This window comes from Stylophora pistillata, chromosome 8 (genome assembly GCF_964205215.1).
Source record: "Stylophora pistillata chromosome 8, jaStyPist1.2, whole genome shotgun sequence".
Classification (NCBI taxonomy): Eukaryota; Metazoa; Cnidaria; class Anthozoa; order Scleractinia; family Pocilloporidae; genus Stylophora; species Stylophora pistillata.
The window spans coordinates 19538574-19561073 of record NC_142526.1 but is presented as its reverse complement, the minus strand read 5'-3'; the positions used below and the strand labels follow the sequence as shown (position 1 = coordinate 19561073).

At 37.5% G+C, this 22500-nt stretch overlaps 2 protein-coding genes across 2 annotated transcripts in view; one reads left to right on the top strand and one right to left on the bottom strand.

The window, feature by feature from the left end:
- Nucleotides 1-4441: 4441 nt before the first annotated feature.
- Nucleotides 4442-12281, top strand: LOC148725366 (uncharacterized). The gene is made up of 7 exons (XM_088730489.1): nucleotides 4442-6808; nucleotides 7167-7416; nucleotides 8257-9500; nucleotides 10226-10363; nucleotides 10722-10855; nucleotides 11030-11192; nucleotides 11600-12281. Exons 1-7 carry the CDS (start codon nucleotides 6649-6651, stop codon nucleotides 11809-11811), a joined length of 2301 nt encoding a protein of 766 aa, XP_088586615.1. The 5' UTR covers nucleotides 4442-6648; the 3' UTR covers nucleotides 11812-12281.
- Nucleotides 12282-21344: 9063 nt separating this feature from the next.
- LOC111338723 (uncharacterized) overlaps nucleotides 21345-22500 on the bottom strand; it is an 8031-nt gene continuing 6875 nt past the window's right edge. The window contains exon 7 of the mRNA XM_088730490.1: nucleotides 21345-22000. Coding sequence (XP_088586616.1) covers nucleotides 21798-22000 — 203 coding nt within the window. The 3' untranslated portion in view covers nucleotides 21345-21797. The remainder of the gene's footprint in view (nucleotides 22001-22500) is intronic.

The following is a 22500-nucleotide window of genomic DNA, read 5'->3' as shown; positions in this document are numbered from 1 at the left end:
AATTAATAAACTTTCTTCTTCTTCTATTCGACACGTTTGAACCATCGTAACCCAACATAACAAACTGATGTAGACAATCGACTTCACTTAAAAAACCTACACCAGAAACAAATTCGATTGATGTACGGGATTGAAAAAGAAAGATAAAACCTCAATTAACAGTGACGAGGCATGTGGAAACTATTATGCTAATATTAAACTATTTTTAGTGAACGTTTTTGTTAAAGCCAATCGTTTTCTCGTTTTATGATTATTAGGATTTATGTGTTAGAATTCCGGTTGGCAGCTAAGTGGATTTTGATGTAAACCTTTTAGTTTTGAACGCTAAGAATCATTTCACTTAAGGAGCAAAGGAAACTGTCTATTTTGCTATTTGTACAGGGCGAGATAAGTTTTATCGTTGTTTGTGTTTCATTTTATTAGGCTCCATGCAGGAACTGTCAATGTCTGTTTATTTCCTCTGTCACGAGAACACCTGTTTGGAGAAATTGCCTTTCGACTTAAGGGGCACCTTAAGAGCAACTGACCATAAAAATCGAGAATTTGTCGACAATTGCAAAATTTCATAATTCGTTTTAATTTTTCCTAAAGCACCTTTTGATTAATCTTTTTCGAAAATTAAATCAAAAATTATATCGCTCTTTGCTTTCTCCGAATTTCAAATTATGCGTAGATGGCAGTTGTCCCCCCACCCCTCCATTTTATTTTTTATGACTTAATTTGTTTTTTATTTCTCGAGAAATAGAAAACACAAAAAAAAAAAAACAAAAGAGACAGGGAAAGACAGTTTAAAAAAGCAAAACTGAGAAGAAAAGAAACAAAAAAGATCAACTCAGTCAAAAGCATGAGTGATTTGCAATGTCTCTTACTAAGAGCTTCTTACAGCCGCGGCCGATTTTAGTTGAGATCGAATAACATCATTATTTTATATTGGAATGTCAATAAATTTTGTATTTTTCCGGCTCGCACTCGATTGTCATGACTGTGGTAGAAATAGAATTTCGATGATTGAAAACCGAAACCAGCATAAATTCTGGCCGTACACACTGAAGGTCAATTGTTGAACAGACTAACAGATCTGAGGAATGAGGATGGGGATATGAAATCCCATTTTAAGATCATCAAGAAAAGCTAAAACAAGTGCTCCCTAAAACTTTCAGCTCTTTTATACATTATTTATATTCTTTCCATTTATTCAGCTATGGAAAATGAAGGACTTCTGATCTTTGAATAAACATCGAATTTTGGAATTTCGAACCGAATGGAATATTAAAAGAAATTTAGTAAATGCAACTATGTATTTACTCCAAATGAGGTAAAAGTAAATCACCGGTAGCCCTTTGTCATTCGCTCTGACAAATTTAAAGATCTAACGCTCGAAATGTCAGTTTAGAAACTTTATACGGCGGCCATTTAACATTACAGACTGATTATGAACTACAGAACAATGTTTGTTTAACTAAAAGGGAGCTTTTCTACTTAGAAGGACTTGTTTTCGAAAAATCTTAATTGAGTCCCAGAGAGAGCAAGTTAATTAAATGTGAGTGCTATGTCCAGGTTTTCCTAAATTTTGTCGGTTGTTTGAGGTAAAGCAACACATGGCAATCTGCGGTCTTTCCTTACACTTAGGTAGCACGGAAAGCCGGAAAACTCTTGAACCAAAGCTCATCTTTCAAACCGGCAGTCTAAATCCCACAGGTATCAACGAACGCTTTTCATTCCACTAGTTTATTCGTGTTTTTCTCGTTGCCATGCTCCCACCAATCACGTAGCTCCTTTTTCTGCCTTTAAAAACACACACAGCCCACAATTCCTCTATTCGCTCCGACGAAGAGCTAACGCTCGAAACGTCAGCTTTTATAATCGTAACGGTGGCCAATTTACCATTTCAACTTTGTTGATATACTCAAATTGCTTGAGGTAAAGGTATCTTCCAAGTCGTACGATGATTTGATCTTTTTCTGCTACCTTAGGACGAAGGATATTCAAAGCAGGATTCAAAAAGTATTTGGTCGTAGCAAAAGTTATCAGATGGGAATGTCAGGATCTCTTTGAGAGAGAAATATTATCTATTTCTGTTGGAGGACAGTGAACCCTGATCCGTTTCGAACGGCAACTGCGCTTTTGATTCTTGTTTATTTGGCAAATTCCTAGGGAAAAGTTCAACACCACTACGTTCTCAGACTTCTCAAGCTTTGTTTTCTATACTTGTCCAAAAGGGACAATATGTAGCAAGATGTATTTATTTACATCAAGTTTTATATGTCTATGTCAAGATTAGATTACACATATCAAGATTTGCATACACGTAAAACAAGATTCCAATATACGTACGATTTGCGTACACGCATCGAGATCCGCTTCATCAAGTCTAATCCGCTTCATCAAGATATCAAGTCTAATAAATATTGATCACGTTCCCGTCCTCTTGCTAAATCTCACTATTACTTGTTTTTAAAGACAGCACTCATGCAATCTTTCTCTTTTTATGCAATTCGATCCCCTCAGAACATTTTTTATTTTTTCCACAAAATGGCTTGAAAATACTTTTAGAGCTGATAATTTCACCCTTGAACCAGAAAGTCGCCTTCGGAAAGATCTAAACCAGAAAGAGACAGTGAACATTTTATAGGGGGAATTGATGGTTGTTTTTTAAGGTATTACCAGGTGAAGAGGATAAATGTGTTTCCGGAACGAAACAGGACACTCAAACTGAGGAATTTACGGAGTAATATTGGAACGTTACTGAGACCGATCGAGCTGCTGTATCCTTGTGCATCATGTTCTTGGGGTTTTGCGGCCAACAAAGTAAGACTCAAAAGTACAGCACCTACAGTGAACGTTAGGCTAGAGATTTTATTGATTATCTCTAAAGACTCCCCAGGTTACTTAGTTAAGTGAAAGGATCATCGATGAAGTGAGAAATATTGCAAGTGTTTGCAAAGGTTAAAGTCGCTTTCTTCTGACTCAAATAAAATAAAAAAAACTCCCAAGTCTTCACATCTATCATAAATGAATAAATGGAGCGATTATAAATGATTTATGAAACGGCTGAAATTTTTAGGGAGCGCCTTTTTAGCTTTTCTTCTCGGTGATCAAAAAACGGGATTTCATGTCCCCTTCCTAACTCCTCAGATCTGTCAGTGTGTTCAGCAATTGACCTCCAGTGTGTCAGTTTAGACCGAGTCTTCCTGGCGATGTGGTGGGTCACGAGAGGTTTATAATTACATGCGTACAGCCAGAAATATATGCTGATTTTGATTTTCGATCATCGAAACTCGTTTTCCATCACAATTGTCATAACAAGCAAGCGCAAACCAGAAATAAAGTGTCATTTGATCCCAACTAAAATCGGACGCGACTGTAAGAAACTCTTAGAAGACATTACACATCACCTGTGCTTTTGAGGCGCAAAATTCTGACGATAGAGTTAACCTTGCTTTGTTTCTTCTCTTCTCAGTTTTGCTTTTTTAAACTGCTGTTCCCCTGTCTCTTTTGTTTTGGTTTGTTTTTCTATTTCCCAAGAAAAAAATTAAAATTATGCCCCCTAAGTCGAATGGCAATTTCTTCAAACAGGTGTTCTCGTGACAGAGGAAATGAACCAACATTGATAGATCTTGCATGGAGCCTAATAAAATGAAATGCAAACAACGATGAAAATTGTTTTGCCTTGTTCAAATAACAGAATAGACAGTTTCCTTTGCTCCTCACAAGAAATTATGCTTGGCGTTCAAGACTAAAAGGTTTACATCAAAATGCACTTAGCTGTTAACCGGAATTCTAACATATAAATCCCTGTAATGATAAAAAACGAGAAAACGATTGGCTCTAGCAAAAATGTTCACAAAAAAAAAATTGAAGATTAGCACAATAATTTCCATAAGCCTCGTCTTTGTTAATTAAGATTTTCTTTTTCTTTTTCAATCCCGTACATCAATCGAAGTTAATTCTGGCGCGCAAGTTATAAAAAATAAGTGAGATCAATCAGTTTGTTATGTTCGGTTACGATAGTTCAACTGTGTCGAATTAACAAGTAAAAATTGTAGCGATGACTTTATGTCAAGCTACTAAAAGGTAGTATTAGCTCACGAGATGGAGAGGATTTCTGTCCTATTTAAGCCCTGACTAATCCATTCGGTCAATCGTGAATTGATTCACGAACTATGCATTGCGTTTACGTCGATTTTGAATTTGACTATAGGTTTATAAAGAAAAAGTTTTTTTTTTTCGCATAGTGGAAAGTAAAAAAAAATTTAATTTATACTCCAAACCCCTGAGCATTTTGATTTCAATGTTTTGGTGAAACCACATTTTAAGACCTCCCAATATTTCTGCCTCTCTTGTCATCTTGTCGCGTTATGCAAGGTGTGTAGCGTTTGACATGCTTTTGGCATCAAATAACATTTTCTTTAATTAAGGTTTGACGTATATTTGCTATTTGCTTTAGCTGCTGCTCACTACTTCTTTCAATTCAGTTGTGAAAAAAATACTTGTACACGACGTCAACTCAAGTCTTAGACACTTAAGCCTTCTCGTTCAGACTTGACCGTCTTCATTTCCTGGCATTACAATGGAAAAAGTGGCGGCATTCGCACGAATTCAAAACGCTTCGTCCACCAACATGCCTGTGAATCTTTCTTCCGAAGCTGATCCAGTGCAAGAGTCTGGTTGTTTCCACGGTGATGCATTCGCGATTAAAATTCTTCGTATTCTTCCCTATTTCTTCATAATCACAATCTCCTTGATCGGAAACTCATTGGTGGTCGCAGTTGTTTTCAAGAATCAACGTTTGTGGACAACGGTGAATTTTTACATTGTCAACATGGCCGTTGCAGATCTCCTAATTACAATCTACATGACAAGATCCTCATATATACATCAAGATTTGAGAAATAACTCAAATTGATTTCACTAATCAATATGAGTTATTTCTATTTTCATTTTAGCATCGATATTGGTGTTGAAAAAAATTGCAAAACATCTATTGAAAATATTGAGATCTTTTCTTCGCAGTGAAAGGTGTCCATAGCAACAGGACCACTCAAAACAGCCTGAAGGCCCGTTTAAACGGTTCACCATTTGTTTTAATATGCATTCAACGCTTTGTTGAACCAAATGTTCTGTGCGTTTGAACAGGTCGTCTAACATTGTTGAAAATGTAAGAAATGGTGAAAGTTTGTTGAAAGTGCGTTTAATCAAATTCAGATTGGTTTAAACTTTCGTTTAACATTGATTCAACTTTTCCTTTGTAAGGGCTTTGAAAGGCCTCTTCATAACTTCGTTTTTGCTCCCAACATTTGCACAACATCCGTTCAACTTCTTTTGAACGGACGTTTGTCAAATTTTGAAACCGTTTGAACGAACTTTTAATAACAGTTTGTATGTCGTTCAAGAATATACTTGTGACCCTCGTTTTCTTGTAAAAGCACTGCCATCAATTTCTCACGATTTATCGGACCTCATTTAGTATTGGTTCACAAAAGCCTAACTTTTTCGATGATTCCACGTGTTTCTCAACCAACGTGAAAGATCAACTGATCGACCGCGGACTCGTAACACAAGACTTAATCTAGTATGAAACCAGGCACTTTAGTTGTTATGCTTTTGCACAATATTTGTGAACTTAACTTTGAATAATTTCTGCGAAGAAAAAAAAATTAACAACAACTACTTGATTGTGTGCTTAAAAAAATAATTTATAAGGATACCCTTTTTTGTAGACTTAACTAAATTTTAGCTCTATTTTAATTAATGTGTTATTCTAAGATATAAAAACGTTACTTAATTCACTTACCAAGTGTTTCATTGAGAATCAGTCAATATACTGATTTTCATTACTTGCAAAAAACGGCTAATAGCATTGGTTTGAGATGACAGACTTCAAGCTGCTTTTCTTTAATCTTATGAGGTGAAGTAGGTCAGTTATTAAATTTAAATATTTTGAAATTTAAGGCTTTGTGTGTGAAGAGTTTTGCGGCATGGGTCCAACGCTAATTTAACATGCTTGTAAAGAAAGAACCAACAGAAACAGAAGAAAGCAAAAAGATATTTACCAAAAATGTTTTGAGACTTCTACATTTGTTTTGGACAAAATGGCAGTTTCAATTGATATGATAACTTAATTTTGATTTTTGTAACTTCCCTTCAATTTATCGATATCTTTCTTGTCTTTTTTTCAGAACCTGAGGTGCTTTCACATCGAAATAGTGAAAACTCGGCATGCTACAAAAAGGAATCTTTTGGAAATTAAATTGCGTTTTCTCAAACAATTTTCAACTCAGTGGGCCTTTGAATTTTATTTTTTACATTGAATAACCTCAACTTACTTTTATTTAATTATTTAAGACTTCAGTCTTAAATAAGTCTTAAATCAGTCTTAAATTATTTAAGACTTCAGTCTTAAATAAGAGAAGGGTGATCTGAAATTTGGGTAAACAGTGAAGAACCAAATAAGTGTGGGCTTAATTAAAACCGAATCCAATCTTCATTTCAAAGGCATATACTCCAGGAAGTCATTCACAATGAGCTACAGCTTCAGGTCGAAGAACCAACATATTTTTTTCATTAGTATGGAGTGCGAAGTGAGACATTTTCTCGGCGTGAAACTTATATAGGTTTTTCGAAAGCCTGGTCCTCATAAATTTTTTCATGGTTTGCCTAAAAATGAACCTGGGCACCTCAAGCCTCAAGTACACCGTAGGTGTTGTACTTTTGAGTCTTACTTTCTTGGCCGCAAGACGCCAAGAACATGACGATGTTCAAGGATCCAGTAGCTCAGACGGTTATAGTAACGTTCCAATATTACTCCGTAAGTATCTCAGTTTTAGTTGTCGGCTTTCTTCTAGATACATATTCATCCTCTTCACCAAGTGATTCTTAAAAAATATATCCATCAACATCACCCATAGAATGTTCACTTTCTCTTCCTGAATCAGATCTTTACAAAGGTGACTTTCGGGTTCAAGGGTGAAATTATCAGCTGTTAAAGTATCTTAAGGTCATTTCGTCCAAAAAAAGTAAAATCACCGTGCCAGGATACAGAAAAGTTATGGGGGAATTATATTACATAAACGGAGGAAGACAGCATGAGTGCTGTCTTTAAAAACAAATAATATTTAGAGTAAACGCGAACACCGCCGAATGCATGATGATTTTTTTTCTTCCAGATTCAGGTTCAAAGGACGACTTCATCGTGAGATACAAGGCACAGACCCTTAGTCTGAGAGATATTTTCCATCAGCAGAATGTCTCTCTCCCGGAAAGGTCTTTTTTCGACGAGGTGAACAAACAGAAGACTTCGACAAACCAGTCGTGTACAGGCAGATGTTTCTCTAAAGAAAGAAAACCGAACATGACCTGTTACTGCGACAACGCTTGCAAAACATTTGGTGATTGTTGTCTGGATTTTTACTCGAGGTGATTATAAGCAAAGGGTTCCCATATAAACTGTAAAGTAATAATTTCGATTAGGGGCTACCGGTATCCACCTTAACACAATGGCATGAAAAAGATGGGAATTCGTAAGAGTACAATTAAGGTATTTTCAGAAAATATAGATGTTCAGAAGAATCATTAATGAAAGTCAAGATTTCCCCTCACTTGAGGACAGAAATTATTACAGACCATACCTTCCGTTTTTTTCCACAGCCAGCTTTCAGTAAGTATTTGGAGAATATTCAATACTCGCAACGAAAAGAAGAATTAAAGAACTGTAATTTAAAAGGAACTAAGATTTGGGCTTCAGCTCTTCAATCTATCCTACATCCGGTCCTTAAGGTTTAATTTCATCACTATCGCATTTATTCGCCACGAGAAATACTGCTTCTGATCTATGACATCCGTGATATTTGGTGCTGCAGAAGTTTTCTTTTGCCGTATTTTCGCTCTTTTTCCTCTCGAAAACCAGTCCTTTCTTTTTCCCTTTTTGATATTTCCATCGTTCCATTTTCAAAACTTTTTATATCTCGATCTCAAATACAAACAAGGCTAACGAAAGGGCAGCTAGTTTGGTTTCTGTATCTTCCAGAACTTTTGAGAAATTCCAGGGCCCCTGGTCACTAAGGTGTCTGTCATTTGAACTAATCACACGACACGTTGGGAGGGGGAATGTGTTTGAAGACTGATACTGGAAAGGGCCTGATCAAAACATAATAAAAAAAGAAAAACAAATAAGACAGAAGCCACTAATGCCTCGTTTAAAATTCGGTTCCCATTTCTTAATAGGCCTTTAATACCTCTTAATTGTGTTTTCCTCAGTTGTAATCAGAATAACGGTGATGTGCTACTTCAGGATGTGGAATGTGGAGATATCAACAGCTATTTAAGGTCTGGGGTAATCATGCGATCTACTTGCAGATCGTTCAACAGTCTGAGTACCAACGACTGCCACACCCTGACTGTCCAGCAGTTGAATATGACTTTACAAAAAGAACTCCCTGTCTTTGCCATGAAACAAAACGTAACATACAGAAGTATCGCTTGCGCCAAATGTAATGACGAAGAAAATGCAAGTTTCTGGGGGTTAGATATTTCGTGTAAAAGTACCAGAGGAAGTCCACCTACTCCGAACCTCACTGCTGTGTCAACATTTTTGAACGAGCACAAAGATTGTTCCTGGAAATACGCCCCAACTCACGACCTTGCAGACTATTATAGAAGTTGTGTGGTAAAGGATGCACCCTGTGCTTCGAATAAGTTAAATATCTCGCCTATTGTTCGAGAATTGTGTGAATTATACTCTATGGTCTTCACAGTTGATGGTAAAAGAAGCTACAGGAATCCTCATTGTGCTTTGTGTAATCAGGAAGGATGGCTGATTCCTCAGAAAAGTAGCGTGTCAATAGAATCGCTCCTTCCGCAATTACGAATCCTCCTTGATGTGAGTACAAACATAAAATTCACAACCGAATCGAGAAAGAATTCACAACCTACGATCAAAACTGAAGTTTTGCGATCTCAGGTTTTCAACATATCTTCGCAATTGCTCAACTGTACGGCCACCATTGACAACTGCACTTGCCAAGTTTTAATTCTAGCAAATAATCGATCAAGTCAAGCAAGTTTGTCATCAAACAAAACGCTCGTGACATTGACACCAACTCTGATTTCATATCACAACGATTCCATAAGATTGCAGGGAAACAATGTTTACACTTTGTGCCCAACAGCCCAGCCTGGACCAATAGATGCGTTCAAGAAGTATGAAAAAGAGTTAAATCACATCACCCTTGCCGGTATGATTTTGTCCATCGTCTCACTGTGCCTTCTTCTCATTGTTTACTCGTCTTTCAAAGAACTTAGAAATCTACCCGGGAAATGCGTGATCAATATCTCTGGAGCGTCATTGTGTTATCAAGCATTTTTTCTCAGCTCAAAGAAGTCAACAGAAGTCCCTCTCCTTTGCCAATTAGTGGCCATTTTACTTCATTTCTTTGTTCTCTCCACATTTTCATGGATGGCCGTGATGGCCTTTGATACAGCATGCACCTTTACTACAACAGGTGAGTGAACCTTTATACGAGACACTAAGCAAACTACACCCAGAGGATATTCTAACTCAGAGTTAGGTTGACTGTGAATAGTTCACTTGCCTTCCTTCATTTAGTGACCCCAAACGAAGCAGAAACCCGCCTCGGAAAGCCATTTCTTTCCATATCAATTCTTTGCCATAGGTGCAGCAAGTACTTTTAGTACAACAGGTAAGTGCACTGGTCACATAGGACCACTAAGCATCCCATCCTCACAGGAAACTCTAACCGTTTGCGTCAGGTTGAACGTAAAAGATGCACTTACTTTTATGTCATATATGCATTCCAAACGGAGCAGGCAACCGCCTCAGAAATCCAATTCTTTCAATATCTCGAAAACAAACCCTAAGCTGGTAAACACACACCCAAACACATAGAGATGCAATACACTGTAGTTGGCGGAACATGCATTTACGCGACTTTAGCTAGTACCGACTTGAGTTCATTTTGTTTCATTAGAAGGAAGAGCTCCAAATCTATAATTCCGAAATCCATTTCCTTGTGTGGATGAAAACCTGTCCCTGTTCTAGCTGTCAAACAATGACCGAACTGCCTTTCTTTCACCTAGATTTGCTCCATAACACTTATGTCAATTTGTTTCGTATTTGAAGAAAAAACCATGCGAATTGGACAATGTTCAAAAATTGATTCAACAATGCTCCTAATGAAATGGTGTTCCTTTTACTTTTACAAACTAGTGGTTGACACAAATAGGCAACCATCAGACACCAGAAAGATCTTCGTCAAGTATTGCATGATGGGATGGGGACTGCCTACAGTAATCGTTGGTTTATGCTCTGTGCTGGATTTCACTGGTACTCTCCATATCGGATACGGTGTGTAAACAAAACATCACAAAAGTATATCCCATAAAAAGTTTCTCAGCTTGACCATTCCATTTTCGTTTGATGACGTACAGTCAAACTCCCTGAAGCTGGTAATTTTTGCTCAAGTAGAAAATACGTTGGAATTACTCATGGGATAAAATAAAAAGTTAAAAAAAAAGCCACACTTAATTTCTTATTCGAATTATGAAGGTTCCTTTCCAGGATCGTTTCGCTTCTCTTTTTTTTGCTTTTCACGAGGTAATACTTTACTATAAGCTAAAAGGCAATCAAATATTTTCACTAATTATTTATCATAATCTGCCATTCTGCAATAAGTTGCAATTTATTGTCAGATTTTTCTCTTTAGGAAATATGATGTACTGTTGGATATCAGATAACACGGCCCTGGCCGTTTTCGTGGCAACACCTGTAGGCGCTTCTTTGACCTTCAATCTAATTTGCTTCGCTAAAAGTGTGTGTGCCATTCATCATTTACAACAGGTAAATCATATTGAACCATAAACATTTCAGAGAGAATAAAAACTTCATACTAGGTTCTCACTTGGTCTAAATTACCACATATACTCTTCTGAAGCCCGGTGACGTAATAAGACGCCACTCAGCGGTAAGCCAATGCTTAAAGGAGTTTTCTGATAATTTTTCTTTTTTACTCAGGCTGCCAACTTCGCAGCAACTAACAGCTCTAAAGCTTCTCTCACTCTCATCTGCATCAAACTGACCACAGTCATGGGTCTGACCTGGATTCTGGAGCTTGCTACTAATTTGAAACAAACTGAGTTCTTGCAATACCCCTCCGCTGTGTTGAACAGTTTGCAAGGTACATGAGCTGATTGAGTTACATTGTATAAGGAGTTACGTTAGCGTAACAGCAATGCTTTTAATCCCTGTCTCCTCATAAGTCCGAACTGGGCCTGTACTTGTCCTGATGAGGGTGAAGACTCTCCGTGTTTTGAGGATTTTATATCCCACTTTTTTTCTCACATATATTTAAATTTTTAGTTCATCAAAATTAAAAGAAGTGGTTTTAATTCGCCGATTTTATCCCTCTGTAGCTTGGGTAAGATGTATTTCAAGCTTGAAATTTAATCTTTATCCCGTAAGCAGAAGATTCATTATCTCACAGGATACTGTGGTAATATTTAGTGAAGACACAACACCATGGCTACGGTACTTTTCTTATGTTGTCATTCGATATGGCTAATTTACTAATATAATGCTTTACAGGGTTTTTCATCACTTTGTGTTTTGTAACCACTAAAAGAGTTCGAGGTCTCTTCAAAGAGAGATTTTCTAATCGAAGGAGTCGTGCAGTTGAACCCCAAACAAACTCCACCCATGACCAACGCACACTGGGAATCACTGATGTTGAAAGAGCTGAGGATTCAACTATCATTGCCACCAGGGAGCAAGTGAGTCACAACTCCAACAAGAAATAAATATTCTTCTAGAAATGGAGAGAGACTCTCTGCCCTTCTAATGAAGCTTTGATATAGTGGAGGCGAAAACGAACACAATAAAATATGCATCTAATAACTGTCGACTGTAAAACGAACTGCTTCACTAAAACATTAAGAGTTCATTGCCACCTATATAGAGGTCATCAGTGACCGTGATAGTAGAGGTAGATCGCAATCGTATTATCACTAGTGTAGGAACGCACGTCATTTGATATTATTACTGTAATAAGTATGATAGAAATAGGATTTAAAATTATATACCAGTAAATACATGAAATTGTAGAAAATTAGCGTCGATTGAAAGATCGAACCATATTGTGTTGCTCAAATAAACAGGTGTTTGATAGACGTCCTACGTACTCTAGTACTCATGCATATGATTGTCCAATAATCCGGCAGTGAAATTAATTCCATTTATATTGAAATCTACGTTTCAAAACACCCTTTACGTTGCTGAAATGGTTAGACCAGTTTCTACAATCCATAAAAAGCTCATACTTTTAATTATCCAATCGATTTCTCAAGCTTTCTGCGACTTGCCAGGATGCCGCATGTTCCCCGTCTAATGTTGTCCTCAGCTTTTGTGGTTAATTTAGAGCACAAAATGTAACTTACTCAACTGTTGCAGGCCCTGAGTTAAGCTAGGCTTAACCTAACATTTGAAATAAAGGACAATTATGGGCCACGTCTATTTCCGAGCTGCAAATTGAAACTTCTATTTTGTTTTTTTAAAACTGCTGCGTACGTCTATTTTTGCCTTGATTATAGAATCAGAATGATAGCTATCGCTGAGTCACTGGTGACTCATCGTGTCCGAATCAAGCATCTACCAAGTTTATGTTTCAAAAAGGAAAAGAACGTAAGAAACACAATCCATAATAAATTCGGTCAATAGTGACTCTTCAACCTCTGGAAGTCCACCTCATTCTTTACATAAGCTAAGCCCTTTGTAATGATAAGAAAGGTAAGAAAACGGTTCAGTCGCAGCTGTATTAAAAATATCCCTAAAAAGCCGGAAAATAAACACTGAGTCGGAGTTTTTTTAATGAAACGTATGCGTCATAGCAACTGGGGTTCATTGTAGCCAATTTTATTGTGAATTTAACATAGATCCTGATGGCGTGATAAAAACGTAGAAAAATACATTTTTTTTTCTGGTAAACGTCCAATTGCAGAATTTCTTATGAGATCAGCACTACCATTTTTGGAAGAACAATGAAGTCTCCGATCTCAATATTTCTCTTTTTATTTATGTTTTGCTATCAATAAGTGGTGTGGAAAAGGCCATTTTACGCATGCAGCTCTCAACAGGGGCAAGAATTTAACGAAATTCCTAAATGAATAATCTTTTTAAATTCAAAATCATCCGTCAGATTTGGGTCAGGATGAGAAATTGATCTCCTTTGTGGGTCTTGACAAACACTCGCCACTTTATTTGTATATGACATGTAGAGTACGGACGCATCCAAAAACCGTTATATTGTAGCGCCGGTCATGAAATGAATCATTCATCGTTTTTTTTTTTTTTATGCAATTTCGAAAGCAATTTTGTTTCATTAAAAATTAAATTTGCAATCAAGAAAAAGGGGCTTCTCTACGTCTTCGGATTTCGTTGATTACTTAAAGGTTTTAGCCGATAAATTTTAAATCTCTCTAAATTAACAATCGGTTCAGCTGCTTGTCATACCAATAAAATTTCTTGTTATATTTGTTTTTTGGGTGTCCAAGGTCTCAATTGTATTTGATTTCCTAAAAGGTTTCTTGCAGCAGATCAATCACGTTTGCAGAACGTAGCGCGGGAGAAGAAAACCTCGTCTCTAGGTAAAACTTATGGATCGTGTACTAAGATGCTCTTTGCACCTAAACTATGACTCTTTATTCGACTTTTACACTTTCAAATAGAGAAAAGCAGCTCAACAATCCCGTGGATATTAAATTACTTGGGCCGGAAAAAAGATCACCGATAAGGAGAGAAAACTGGACAACAGTGAGACATAAGATAACTACTTATATCAAGGCAGTTGTTTTGAATTCGTAAAGTCCTTCCTAATGAGCTATTACTCATCATAACATACATTTGTGAAAAGGGGGAGGTGAGATGTGTTTGCCATTATAAAATTGCACTTATGGTCTAACTAGGATTCTACTTGGTTCGTGAACCTTAAAAGATCTCTGATCATGAATTCTAGCGCCTTGGTTAAGATATCGATTTTTCTCTTCCCTATTGCACTATCGAGTCTTCCACTGCTAGCAAAGGCTCAGGAAAATGAAGAACATAACGCCGAATCCAAAGTAACAGATTTCCAATTTCCAATATCAATTGGTAAGTACAATGTGTTAGTGAACGATTTGTTTCTGGATAACTAAATCAACAGGCTGAAAGGAGCGTTGACCATCGAAGGCTTTGACAAATTGATTTATTCTTCCTTGATTTTGATTCAGATAGAATAGACAGACATGTGCACATGTGTGTATGTAGGCTAATGTCCTGTTTGTTTTTTTCTTTTAATATTTATTTATTTGTCATTTCAGCTTTCTCTGGCAAAATCCCATACTAACTTGACAAAGGTATCGGATGCAACGGTTTCCTTCTCTCTTAGCTTCTGGATGAATATCATTTTCGAAAGAGTTGCTGATACTGTGGGAGTCAGTACCGCCAATTACTTCGATATTTTTCTCTGATTCAGGTTCAAGGAAAGATGACTTTGTTGTGAAGTTTAAGAATGAACTTATCAGATTGTGAAATATCTCTGAACTACTCCGTCAACAAAACATCACTGTGCCAAACGAAAAGGTGTTTTTCACAGCAATGCTTAAACAGAAGAATTCGTCAGCACAGTCATGTAGAGGCAGATGTTACATTGGAGAAAGACGACAGTCTAAGAGTTGTTACTAAGATAGGGTGTGCGAAACATTTGGGAACTGTTGCATTGATTTTTACTCAAGGTAAGGCTCACTGACCTGAGTTCATACTTCCTTTACAGTGCGATAAAATTATGAAAGTTATTAGAATGAAAAGATTTAGCTAAGGCGTTAAGGTTCTTATCATGCTCTTACTTTTTGTGCCCCTGTACAAGCAAACTGTACGAGCAAGCAAACGAAAGAAACTAATGTAAGTGAAATGTAATCAAGAAGTGGCATTAGCTTTCTATAAAATTAAATAAAGAGTCAATAAAACTGGAAAGGCAAGTTCATGATATTAATTAAACCATTAGCTACGGAAACACACAGGACATCAACGTACTCTTCTATTTCCTAGAGAGGAAATCCACGAAGAAAAAAAGGTAATAAGGAGGGGTATCAACATGAGTAATAATCATGAATAATAGATAATGAAAATGAATGGTGACAAGTAAGTAAAAGAACAATTGATAGCGCAGGGTAAATTTTGGTCTGAATAAAAAAATTAGCTGTCCCCATAAAGGGGAAGGGTGTAGGGATACAATAATTTTTTTTTTTCACAAAAAAACTTAAAAACTACACCTTTTTAGGAAGGTGTCGTAAAATTTCCAGTTCGTTCTTTCCGGCGAATATCGAATGTGGGGAAGTCGACAGTTCGTCCTGGTCATCTGGAATGGTCATGAGATCTACATGTGATTCAAGTGCCAGTCCCAGCACAAAAAGTGCCATTCTGTCCAGAGGTTGAGTTGCACGCCACAAAAAGAACTACCTGTCTACGGCTGGAAATATAATCTAAATTTTAAAAGAATTACCTGTGCCAGGTGTAACAACGAAACAAACACGTCTTTTTAGGGTCTTTATTATGCAACCTCACCTCTTCGTTCGACGTAAATTAATTTGTCATGTGACAATTCTACGTGACGAAAACTAAAATATTCTTGTAAGTTTACAAAATTGCGTTTTTCTGCTGCCACTCAGCCTACTGACACCAGCTTACCCATTAGTGCAAATCGTTTATTACTTGCAGTCTCTTATTGCTGTTGAAAACAACGCCGAATAAGTCTTGGTAGCCACAAGTCCTTATCAAATTTCCTTTATCTATGGAATAAATAATTTCATACATTTAGCAAGCCAACACTATGCTTTATTTACGTCTACACCATCTAGTGACTGCCAAAGGAAGACAGCCATCAGACACCAGAAAGATCTTCATCAAATATTTCATTGTGGGATGGGAACTTCCTATGGTAGTTGTTGGTTTGTGCTCGGCGTTGGACCTCACCGAAACTTTTCATATAGGATATGGTTTGTAGAACGTAACAATTTAACTAAAATTTTGTGTAATGTCGAGTTTAAAAATCGATTCTTACCATCTTTACGGACTTTGTATTCGTTCAACATTTGAACAGAAGAGATTTGGTGTCTCAGAAATTCTCTGCTGATTGGGATATCTGACCTACCCCTATGCACCCACCCTTCCCCTAACACAAAAACAGTCAACTGATAGTTGACAAGTTAGGGTCAATGTTGGTTTAAGAGAGGGGTAGGGTATAGTTTCTAAAATCCTGGCATTGATACGTTGATGTTTGCTGCATTCTTCGCCTGGATGGCCGCTGTAATTCATATGAAAAATGCACGTAATAGTCATTACCATTACCTCTTTCATAATTATGAATAAGAACTATACGAATTTATATTGGAAAATTAAGAATGGGATGCCCTTTGGATAAATCCCATTGGATCGTGTGTCTCTTCATTTCTCAAAACATTTTCATAAACTACTTTAGGACTAAATTTTTTCTTTGCCTCTTTTAAAAGGAAATTCGGTGCATTGCTGGATATCCCATACAAAACCGTTGGCTGTTACCATGGTTATTCCTGTTAGCGCCGCGTTGGTCTTCAATATAATATGCTTTGCCAAAAATATTTACGCAATTCATCACTTGCAAAAGGTATGTATGATGTATTGTAAACTTGGGAGCATACTGATGAGCACTCTCAAGTATGTCGCAAGACACTTAAAGTGTAGAACATAGCACTCATCATCATCTGATGAGAATTTTTGTTACCAAAAATGGCTTTAAATGGGTCCAAATACAGAGGAACTTTATTACCTTTAGTGAGCGTCATATGATATCAAATTTGGTTTTTAAACCACCATTGTAGAGTTTTAATATACGTATTTTAACTACGGATTGAACCGGATTACTGCAATCGAACTAGGCACCGCGATCCTAAACTCTTCGACTCCGTACTCTCCATATCATTATCCCATAATTGTCTTCTACATAACCCAGCATACACTACAACCCCTTTTCCCCAAGGAATAAGACTTTAAACTAACGAAACACAGCATGAACGGGTCAATACGCCTCTTTATTATATGGCTATCTCACAAGGACTGGGAACTACCGAATTCACGAATTTGATTGGCTAAAATCAATATTGAGAGCGGCCTAGATTTTCCCATCTAGACCGGCATCTAGACCGGTCTAGAAAACAAGGTACAAAGAATATACAAAATTGGCATATAAGACAAAGCCGCATAATAAACATCTTATTAACCGAGCTAGGTCGGTCTGTATGGGAGAATCTTGACCTCGGTCACTGGTACAGACCGAACGCAGTGAGGTCTGTACTGGCGACCTCGGTCAAGATTCTCCCATACAGACCTCCCGCTCGGTTAATAGAACTAAAACACGAATCGGATTAAAGTGTTTAGTAAAGAGTCACTCTGAGAACGTCGATACGCTGCTAACGCGAAACTTAAATAAAATGTTCAACTAAGTGTCTTTCCGAGCTGGCAAATGTGTTTCTAACGCGAGCCTCATTAAGTGTTCAGTAAAACTAATTAAAGTGTTCAATGAAGTCTCGCTCTTTCACCGAATAGAGTTCGTACACTTCGTAGTCTACTACGTACTCCGGTGGCCTCCTTTCCTTTATTGGTCTCCCTAGGGGTTCTGTTATCCTTCCGGTGTCATCTTCCTCGAAAGGGTCATCTTCAGCAACTTTTTTATCTCCGGTTGTGTCCCTTCTCAAGTATTTCTTAACATCGGCAACATTTCTGCTCATGTTTACTCCTTCGAGTGACGATATGATGACCTCGTTACCGTGCTTCTTGCTAACGGTATGTGGAAGTGCGCCATAAGTAGTCGAAAGCTTGTTCTCTTTCTTTTGTTTTAAGAGCACTACATCAACAGGTTCTAGTTCGCTCTCTCGAGCTCTCTTTTTTCCTTCAGCATAGTCGGTTCTCTCCTGCTTCATCTCTGCATCCTTGTCTCTCGCCTCACTGTCAGAGTATCTCGTGTTTCCCATTTCAGGAATCTTTGAACTGGTTTCCCTGTTGAACAGGAGTTTGGCCAGTGTGACTCCTGTACTGCCTTGGTGTCATTCTACGGGCCGTTTAGAACTTTCGCATCTCGTTCCATATATTCTTCTTTTCAGCTTTAGCAATTCTAAGGGCTTTAAGCAAGCTTCTGTTTTGTCTTTAAACCTACCCATTTGCCTGAGGCCAGTGCGGGGTCGAGGTGCGATGCTCTATATCATTTGGTTCCAGGAAAGGTTTCACTCGCCTGTTGTAGTAAAGGTACTTGCAGTATCAAAGGTCATCACGGCCATCCATGAAAACATGGATAGAACAAAGAAATGAAGTAAAATGGCCACTGCTTAGCAAAGGAGAAGGACTTCTGTTGACTTCTTTGAGCTGAGAAAAAATGCTTGACAACAAAATAACCGGCTCCAGAGATATTGTTGTTTTGTTGTTTTGTGTCTCATCAAACTTATACTTAGTGATTTCCTCCTTGCTTAAAGTAATTTAATTCACAAGAAGCACAAAAAAAATTTCAGATATCAGTCGTGAAGTAGCCTCTTTAATGGAGCAGTACAGTCATGCATATCTACTCCCTTTTTGTAAATTACTACTGAGTTACAAAAGTGGCTTCACGATATTTTAAACAAAAGTAAATTTTTTGTCAGAAGACGTGTCTGCCATAATGTTTCGGCCCATCGCTGTGCTCTGCTCGTTAACCTCTCACACGTAATAAACATGGAACTTTTCCTCGCAATATCCACACCTTGTGCGGCAAACTGGTGATAAGAATGAAAAAAAAACTTACATGTATAAGCTAAAGGGTATTTTCGTGATACAATAGCAGATTCTTGTAACTGTTTCAAAAGGATATGAGTTGAAAATCAGACCTCAAGAGTCAGATTACTGGGATGACCATTCCCATACACACTAATTCTTCCGTCGCACATTGGTTGGAATGGGTTACAGTGAACTTTTAAGAAAATCTATCAAAAATGATGTCTCTGGGGTTTCCTGCAGTGTACCAGCATCCAATCAAAGAGAATGAAAACGACTTCAAATTCCCTTAAACCATCCTGTCTTTATTATTCCAGATTTCACTGCACCGCTTATTCTTCCTGGTAGTCAAGATTCAAAAGTTGTCGATGGAGAATCATTGGCGATGATTATTTCATTGGGTTTTACTTAAGGACAAGCTTTGAAGACTTTAAAAGCAACGGTGAGTATCGCTTCCATATAGAGAAACTAAGTCTTTAATAATAATAACCTTTATTTTAAGAGGGTGACACCAATTACTTTTAAAAGTATTCTCCCTAGTGGCCCTCTAAAATACCCACCCATCCCACCCCAGGAGAGGACATCTATCACACAGTAATCTCGTGTGTGGGAAATTAACATCCCCTGTAGGAGGCGGGACCTCCATTTATTCGTCCCTATCCGAGAACACTAGAACATCTAACCATTTCTTGAAGTTATAAAAAGGTAGCAAATTCTTCTCAATTATTTTAAGACCCTGAGTGTTGGTCCGGCCGGGGCTCGAACCCTCGACCTCCCGCACAACAGTCCAGCGTTCTATCCATTGAGCTAACCGGGAGCTTGGAAATCGCAAGAATTTTTTTTTCAACTCCCAATATTTTTGATTGCGTTATCTGTAGAGGTAACTCATCGCTTCGGTTGTTTGTTTTTCACTTCTATCCCTGTTTTCGCGTGATTCGGATAATTTTAAAAGACTGTTTCAGTGAAGATTGTGTGTCGAGGAAAGGTTTGTCTAGCTTTTCTCCACTTCAAAGTGTCAACATTTCAGCACAATATCTCTCCTATGAATATTAAGGGACACTTTGTTAATATAGGTGTGGATGGAAACAGACCGAATTTTTCAACTAATTAATGACAATCTCTTAGAGAAAACGCAAAAAATTTGCTGTTGCAAATTATGAAAATCTGGATGCTTTTAGAAGCTCTGAAATATTATGTTTAAAAGACGGAAAGTAGCATTAACTTTATGCCTGGCAGCAAGTATTTTTGAAAACTGAAATAAGTTTTAAATAACTTTACGAAAGTGCAAAAATATGCAAGGACATTTCTACACAGTATCAATTTCGATTAATTTCAATTTCCTTATTAATTTGCGATTGTCAGTATTCTTTCTTTCTCGTCTCCTTCGTAGCTTTGCTCCTTTTTCGCTCAACCTATCGCGTGCTCGTTGTTTGTTCGTTCGCTTTTCCGTTCGTTTGTTTGTCAGTTCATTCGCATGGACGGCTGCTCGCTTCTGTGTACATTTCTCGTGCATGTGTTTTGTTCGCATTTGATATGCCGGTCGCGAATATTCTTCACTCAAAGTTATTTTTTTCGTCACCACAATACGGGACAACAACTTAGCCGATTGGATATTTAGTCATGCGCACAAGCTGGACTCTACGGAAGAAGACAGTTCAGCAAACCAAGAAACCGGACCGCGGTGCAAAGAGGTTTGTTTTGTTTTTTGAACTGAGTGCTGAGGAGGGTGTTTGATTTGTGTTATTACCCATTGGGTTTCGCTCTTACATGTTTACGAAATCGCCTCTTCTTACAAGAGGGGAGCGCCAGCTTAACTGTCAAACTATTTCCTCATGAGCATTATCCAGTAGATAAATTGCTATTTGTTAGACAAAGATAGGACAAGATTCCAATAGGTAATGCAACCAAGTCAATTTGCGGTGAAACACTGAGATCAAGTCGCTCTGCACTTAAACCGTGAACTTAGTGGTATACAATGAAATAAGGTTGCTCTTTTTGCTGTTATTTGTTTGGATAAATATATTACTATGGAGATAACTTGTTTGATAAACACTTAGCGAGATGGTTAAAAATTCAAATGCTGTGGTGTTTTTGTTGTATGATGATGTCAAACCGTTTTCAGAATACCGTTTGATTGCCTTTATCAGTCACATATGTACATCAACGATGTGTGGTCATTATGTTTGTCACGTGTTTAAGAACGGAAGGTATTGCTTTTACCCATAATATTTTCCAATCAAATTGCGTAAGAACTATGAGCTGGTGTTATTTTTCTGTTTCTTTATAGGTGAGTGATTTTCAATGATCGTAAAGTTGCCCTGTCAGAGAAGCCGCCAAACGATCTTGGGTATTTGTATTTGTACCAGCGAGTGTAAAATTGACGCAATCATGCGCAGTCTGTGTTTTTCTGCGCTTTGTAAGTACTTCAGTGAAGTTTTGCGCGGAGTTGGGACAGAGACAGAAGTTGTAAAATCAGGTCTGCAGTGGATTTGAAAAGTAAAAGACCGTTGGCTTGTTGACAGACGTCTTCAAATGTCATATTAGCTTTTTACTTGGATCTAAAAGAACCTTCACAAACGCTTATTCTGAATAATGATTGTGATCATTGTTGTAATATCAGCCTAAAGGCAACCTTAATCAGCTTTGCTTGCGACTGAACGATGTAATTTTGTAAATCCCTTTTCAAGTGTTATATAACATTGATTCTAATTACCAGTTGCCTTGAAGGCGTCTCCCTCTGCGTGTAGAGAGATTGTCTTTATAGATGGCTGCAGAGATAACCCTAAACCCTTTTGGTAGGTCAAAGAAAATCTAAATCTATGGGGCTTATTTGATCTTGTTTGTTCATAGAGGTCCTTATTGGTAAAATGTAAACTCTACATCAAAGACTTATTAACCAACTTCTGTATGGGAATTAACTGTTTTCTTGTGTATAGAAACAGTTTCAAGGTTCATGCTGCTTTACGGTGTTGTGAGACCTTTAAGAATGATGCTTTGTCCGTTGTTCTGTTGACACGAATGTCATGGAAAATTTGTTGAAATTCGGAGATGTATCGGGATCTCTAATTGTATTTTGGTCTTGAATGCCATTTGACTGAGGTTCAGCGGCACATTTCTTAAACCTTTCCTTGAGCAGTCCACGTACTCTTTTTGAAGTGGTGAAGCACAATGCGATAAAAAACCCTGAAACACATTTCATAGAAAATCAATCGTCAGAAATTTAATTATCATTAAATGTTCGTAGAAAGCCGAAGTAAAAAGCGAAAAGCCAAAGGCTAGGTGGGGCACTCTCCTCCTTTGTGACGCCCCTTCGTTAAGCGGGGCCACCGGGAACGAATGCGCCTGTTCGCGGAACTAACTACAGCAAGTGCATTTGACACGACCTTCTTTAAAACAGCCTCAGAATCTATTCTCCTGATTAACAATGCTTTTAATTTTTTAGCATGTTTCTGTTTACTGCGAACATTTTCTTGCTTTCTCTCTTTTCTCTTTTTCTTAGTTTCTAATTTTTATTTCTAAGAATGTGATGTTTGTTGTATGAGTGTCGCTCACGAATAAAAGCAGCATGTTTTACGCGTTGAAATATATTAAACGTCGCGGCACTTCATCAAATCAAATATCGCGACAGTACACTGTTTGTTCACGTAGATCTGTTCACTTATACTAGTTTGCATAATCGGTAT